Here is a 6,586-nt window from a genome sequence, read left to right on the forward strand (position 1 = left end):
GAGCTGCTTGCAAACCTTCCTCTGCCCCCTCCCAGCACTCCAGGGAGCACACAGGCATTTCTCTCCATTTCCACCACCACCACCTTTGCTAAGACAGTCTCAAACCACCTGCAGGCAGCAATGACTGTTCCTTCCCATTGCCACATGCTCCTGATTGATAACTTCATCTGTCCCTTCTCTTGCTCTGCCAGTCACCCATAGCCAGAGTGACAAATATCCCCAAAACACCGCATGTCCCATCAGCATCATTCCTTCTGCAGGGAGGACAGCACTCCAGCCTCAAGTTGCATCCTTAGAAATCAGCCCTGGACAGACTTGGATGAAAAAGGATGTGACGTAGTGTGAAATTTGCAGAGAGCCTCCCATCTCCACCTCACAGTCTCCTCTTGGTGTGGCCCAGGATCTTAAAACATTGACTTCAGACAGCATTTCTCTAAGGCAGGCACAGTACTTTACCCACAGCATTAAGGCTTTTTGGGCTTTCCACAAAGATAAATTCATAGGAAACAGATGTGGGTGAGAGGTTAAACTCGGGAAAACAAGGGATGGGGGGGATTGACAAAGTAGTAGTAGTTTCCCTGTGTCAGCACTCTACAGAGATAGCTCAGCTGTGGAGTGGAAGAAGGGTGGAGGGACATGAACAGTGCAGTGACCTTACAGCTTCTGGCTGCACGTGCTAAAACATCTGTCAGCCCTCCCCACAGAGCTCTCACAACATAAATATTCAGCATTTAAAGCTGGAGCATATGAATTCCTGTTAATGTATTGATGTGTACAGCTCCAACATGACCCTACAGAGCTCCCACAGCATACACCTGCTAGGAGAGCCCCTGATGGTGTGCACAATGGGCACCAACACAGGAGTCGAAGAGGACACACAGCTCAGGAACAGCAAGGAAATTTGGCCCTCTCTGAAGACTTGCTGCAGCCAGGAAGGCTGGAAACAGGGCTCCAAACTTCAGTCCCTGCTTGTACCAAGCACCTTGTTTACAGCCGCTCAGTGCCAGCTCCAAGGAGGGGCCAGGCAACACTGCTATGTGGAAATACAAATTGTTTGTGAAAATAGAAGCAGCCCCTGAGCAACAAGAGAAGATCCAGTGAGGCGTAATGGAAATGATTCAAGCAACCCTTGGCACCCTGACATCCTCTGATCCTTTGAGCCACCTCCAGAAATAGAACATTTTGGAGGGGCTGCAGGTGTGTGCAGCATGCACAAGGTCCAGCCAAGAGTTGTCTCATTGGGGAGCACAGACACAGCTGCCAGGAGGTCATCAGCACAGGAGAGTGAGTGGCAGCATATTGACATGCAGCTCGGAGGAGTTTAATGGGCAGAGAACCTGCCTAACTACTCACCTACCTAATGCACCTGGTTACAGCAAACAGCAGTTCCCCTCAATCATAGCTCAGATCCTGCTCCAGATCAGTGCACACCGCACTTGTGGGGAAAGTCTCCTACGTGCCTGGCTCCACCTGCAACAATGCTCTGGGGAAGGGCTGGCTCTGTGCCCACAGTGGTGCCCTCCCCAAATTCTCTTGCCAAGTCCACCTGCATGCAGGGATGCCAGGTCTGACACTTGGGAGTGCCACCCAGGTAAGGCAGCAGCACAAGGGCTGTGTACACTCACTGCTGCCTTGCTGTCAAGCCAGAAGAAGCTACAACTCTTTACCAGCAATTACAAGAACATGCTGCCTATTTTTACAGTGCTCCCCATACAAGCAGCAGGATTTCTACTGCCCAATTAGTAGTTCAAGTTACTATTTAAAGAATGACAGCTTAGGTGAGAAGAAGGCTGCCTCGGCAATCATTTATGTCAAGATCATCACTGAGATTTGTTCAGGCTGTTCCTGGAACATTTCAAGTCATCCTTGCTCCCAAATTAAGTATGGTAGGTTCCATGAGAGGGTCAATCATTAACTACTCTTTACTGACCTCTTCAAATCCCAAGCACACACCACACTGCCAGAGGAACAAGTCAGGCTTTTTCAGGACCAACTGCCATCTCGATGGAAGATACGAGGTTTCCTTTCATCTTGTTTCATGGATCAGACAGAGACAAGCAGGCAAGACACCTCCAGCTGCCCTGGCAATAGCTCTGTGGGACACAGCCTGCACACCCTCACCTTCCTCCTTTTATTAAAAAACTAAAAAGGAGGGAAAATGAGAAATCAGAGGCAAAGAGCTGGGAGTACTGGTTTAAAAAAAGAAAATCACAGTGAAAGACATGTGCAAACAACTGATCTGCAGCCTGCCCACATAAGAACATGTTTTCTCTTTTCAGGATGGTGTCATACTTCTGCGAACTGGGAGGAGATGTTCTTGCTTTGTACCACTGCAAATGCAATTGATTTGGGTTTTCCTGCCCTTCCACTTGCACTTCCAGGACCCTTTCTCTGAACACACAGCTGAAAAACTCGTATGACCAAGGCACAATCTGCAATGACACTCTCCTTCTCTCCCCAGCTGTGGTTTCACTTTGCAGCAGATCTCACTGGGGCCTCACCTTCCTATGCAGCTCTGCTACCCCAACAGCTGTTGATCACACAGCATGTTTCCTGTAGAAATTGAACATTTACCACGTTCACTCTTTTCCTGTTTACAGCCCTGTATGCACAGCCTTTCCAACATGCTTGGAAGGATCTTCTGACTGCAAGTTCCTCACCACAGACCCCAAATAAATTAGAGCAAAGAGCTGCAAGGCACCACCTTCCCCCTATGCCCATGTTAAGGCTCGTTAACTTGCTGTAAGTGAATTAGCTTATCATCCCTTTGGTATTCTGCAGCCCTGTCTTAGAAGAAAGCCCTCTGTGCCCCTTATCTCTGCTCTTTGTGAGCAGATTATCAAATTCAAGAGGTTTTTTTAAAAGCATGTTTCAGGCCCAAGCCCTGAGCTTCCCAATCCCAGAAACATCACAGGAACTCAAGACCCTGAACTGATCAAATTCCCCAAGAGCTGATAAAGCCCAAATCCTGATAAAGACTGCAGAGTCAGCACTTGCACCAAATGAAAGATGCTGCTTCAGTTGGTTAAAGGCCAAGCAGTAGTGTAGTAAAATTAAAATGGGAACAAAGTGCTACTACCAGGCTCCTTGTCAGCGAATTTCAGACATACCTCTCAGGATGTGGCCAAACGGGTACAACCCCTCACTCAAACCCCGTTGCACAACCACTTTAAAATTATTTGTTATTTGGAATATTTTTCTAGGCATCCACCCCCACCCTCACATAACTGAGTTAAGAGTCTGTTGGATCCCACGTTTGCACAGTGGCTGAGTAAAATCCAACACCAGGAGCCAAGGGCAAGCATGGAAAGTGGGTGATTCAACCGGAAGACAAGGAGTCCCTCATGAACTGCAGTCACTTTCTGGGCAGCTGCTGTTATCTTCAGAGAAGAGCCTGCAGAAGGGACAAGGTCTAGTTTTCCCTTCCACTGGAAAGCATCACAAAGTGCAAGAGCTTTTGCTGACAAACCAAAAGCCCTGCCAAGAACCTTTGGCTCATTAGGAAAAGTCTATTTTTTTAGCAATACTTACATGCACGCAGCAGCATTAGGAACAACAAGTGCCCAAAGGCTACTAGTTGTAATTTGTTTGCACCAACCTTCCAGCCAAGTACCCACTCTGGCTGCAGGATTCAATAGATTACACTGAAAAAGGCAATCACTGGGCCACCCTGATCCTGCCCAAGGTCAAAGTCAGCTTGGGGCTGGTCATTCTGAGCCTGCTCTCCCCACACCTGGAGCCAGGACTTTTCCCTACCAAATTATTACAATGAGGACAAAAATAGGGAAAGGAAAGTGAGTAAGTATGGATGAATGTCCCAATGCTCATCACAAGCCATCACTGAGTTCAGCAGTAATGGTCAGATCTTTGAGGACAATGAGAACACTGGACTACATAAATTTCTTTTCAGGGATTAAGTTCTTTTGCTTCAGGACACAGGTTGGTCACTGGGAATATGCAATTGTCCCCAGGGTAGCAATTTCACAGCAGTCCAAACATTTGCATTTTCCCTGTGGTCTGTGGCACGGGCACTCCCATAGGGAGAGCCAGAAAAGCCACAGAATGGTAAACAAGGGTGAGAAGCTAAGGTGAATCTCACTGATTTGGGACAAAGGAGGATGAATTGAAAGCAATCAAAGCAAAGAGCAGGAGGTGGGCCCCATGTGAAGCTCTTGTCAGCAGGGCACATCTCAGGAAGCAGACAAACAAATGCCTGCTCTCAGAGACAGTCAGCATTTGCTTATCAGCTCTCATGTGCTTTATCTCAGTGACAGAAAGTCTCCACCTGATGGGTTTAATGTGATCTCTTACACAGGCCTGTGACAAAGTCTCCATGACTTGGCGAGAACAGGGCAGCCTTGAACAGAAGTCCTACACAATCTGCAGCCACTGAGGACTCTCCCTCAAACAGTCTGGAATGTTACTGGAGACCCAAGTGACACGGACACACTTGGAACCACTGCACTGTGAGCAGAGAACAGGATGGAGATCAAGCAGCCAAGCTACAGCTGGGAGAAGACCCAAACACGTGCATGTTTGCCAGGTGCACCAATCCAGGCTCCACAAGGCTGAGGCAGCCACCCACAGGTACACAAAGAAGAGATAACAACCAGCTGATCAATGAGAAAAACCTAAAGCATCATCACAGCTATTCACAGTCACCTTTTGCTTGGACTTTGTTTCTCCATACATCAGATTCTCCTCACTATTCTCAGCCATTACCCACTGAGGGTCCATGCACTCACTTCGAACTCCTTTTCTCCTTTTACTGCTTCCTCCTCCATCCTCATGCACACCAGGCCTGAATGGTCTGATCCATCTCACTTTGCTCACCACCACACATCTCTGGACGGAGCCCAAAGATCTCCTGCCTCTCTCCACTCTGCTCTTCCCTTCTCTGAGCACATGCAAACCTTCTGCCACTAAAGCAGCTTTCCAAACCCACACCACACCTTTACCCTCAGGTTCCTTTTAACCCTGCTGTCCACTCCACCACACTGTGGGATTCCCCAGACCACAATTCTCTCCATGCTCAGGCTGGGGATATATATCCACCTCCAGGTTATTTTTTTCCCCAGGGTTAACCTTCCCACAGCACAAGATTGCCTCTTCCCTTCCAGGCTGCGTCTGCAACATGGACAGTTGCTTTTTGTGGCTGGGCTCAAGCCCTCAGAGACTGCATGGTTTGAGCACATCCTGGGTGCTTGAAGAGGGAGAGGAACAAAACATCAGTAGCATTTACTTCTGCAAATTCTCCTCAACAGCAGCACTGGATTCCCCTAATCTCATTGCCACCCATGCCTTTCTCTTCCCTATCACTAAGGACAGAGTGCTTATACAGTTCCTCCTATGAACTCAGGACACACCCTCCCCACAAATCAACCTCCAGAATCCATTCAGCCTTCTCCTGCAGAACTCATCACCAAGTGGAAAACACTGTCCAGAAAAGCTTTACCTAATCATTAAAGCTTCTTTTGCCAATCACTCTGCAAAGCAACAGCAACTACAAGCACATTACACCATCACAAGGATGCCAGTGTTGGAAAAGAGCACACACCCCTTCCCTCTACCCCTGGAGCTCAGCCCTACTCCAGCCAGTTCCACACCATCCTATAACAAGGAATCACACTAGGAAACCACAGCGGCAACTTATTCACACAAATCTCTGGAGCATCCTTACCTAATCCATAGCACAGGTAGGAATAAAACCCTTCTGCCTTCAGCATGATGAGGAGGGACCCCCAGCCCAGCAGGACAGCAGAGAAGAGCAGGTTCTCAATGATGGCTGTGAATGCCATCCACCAGCGCCGGCGGTGGGCCGTGGCGAGCGTGGGTGCCATGGCTGCGTGGGAAGGTGTTCTCCTTCAGAGTCTCAACCTGCAGGGGCCAGAACAACGTTCAGTGAGGCCACACACAGCACACGCTGCTCAGAGAGCGTGGAGAAAAAGCATGGTCTAAGAAGAGATCTCTCTACTAGCACACAGGCAAAGCTGCCTGCTGAATGTCAGGTGCTCAGGTGTAGAACTAGTTTTTGCAGGTACCAACTTGCCAAGTGACCTGAAGCAATGAGGGAGCATAGGTGCCCTTGGAACAACTCCTCTGGTGCACACTCCACGCGACACCAGAGCGGCTCAAGGACTCTGTTCCACTTCCCGAGCAACAGGTATGAAAATGCAGCAAATAGTCACTGCCTGGAGCCCACTCCCCCATCTCCTGCAGCAGGCAGGCAGCCTGCTTGGAAGGCAGTGAGGAAACACATGCCAGAGTGAGTGGCTTCACCAGCACCCCAATCTCCCCACTGCAAGGCTGGGGAGGCAGCCCCAGAGCCCCAGGGGTGGCTTCAGTGACCCACCAGGTCTGCTCTGCTCCATGCAGGAGCACAAATCTGCTCTGGAAGGTGAGCAAGGGTTCTATATGTGCCGTGGGTCCTATATGTGCTGTTTATACCATCGATGGCTCATCAAGGAGCACTTTTTGCGACCTGCCAGACCTCCCAGCTGGGAGACACCTCAGCACACTGACATCTCCAGGCTGTCCCAGATGCTGTGGCTGCACTGTCTCTGGCTCCACCTGTCCCAGTCCCTGG

At 49.3% G+C, this 6,586-nt stretch overlaps 1 protein-coding gene across 2 annotated transcripts in view; it reads right to left on the bottom strand.

Moving 5' to 3' along the window:
* SLC43A2 (solute carrier family 43 (amino acid system L transporter), member 2) overlaps window positions 1–5,883 on the bottom strand; it is a 28,035-nt gene extending 22,152 nt beyond the window's left edge. The window contains exon 1 of one of the 2 annotated variants that reach the window (XM_009078878.1): window positions 5,681–5,883. In XM_009078878.1, coding sequence (XP_009077126.1) covers window positions 5,681–5,840 — 160 coding nt within the window. In that variant the 5' untranslated portion in view covers window positions 5,841–5,883. Of the gene's footprint in view, window positions 1–5,657 lie in introns of both variants that reach the window. The other variant, XM_009078879.1, reaches the window with a different exon arrangement.
* Window positions 5,884–6,586: the final 703 nt, after the last annotated feature.

Source organism: Acanthisitta chloris, unplaced genomic scaffold (assembly GCF_000695815.1).
Source record: "Acanthisitta chloris isolate BGI_N310 unplaced genomic scaffold, ASM69581v1 scaffold14347, whole genome shotgun sequence".
Classification (NCBI taxonomy): Eukaryota; Metazoa; Chordata; class Aves; order Passeriformes; family Acanthisittidae; genus Acanthisitta; species Acanthisitta chloris.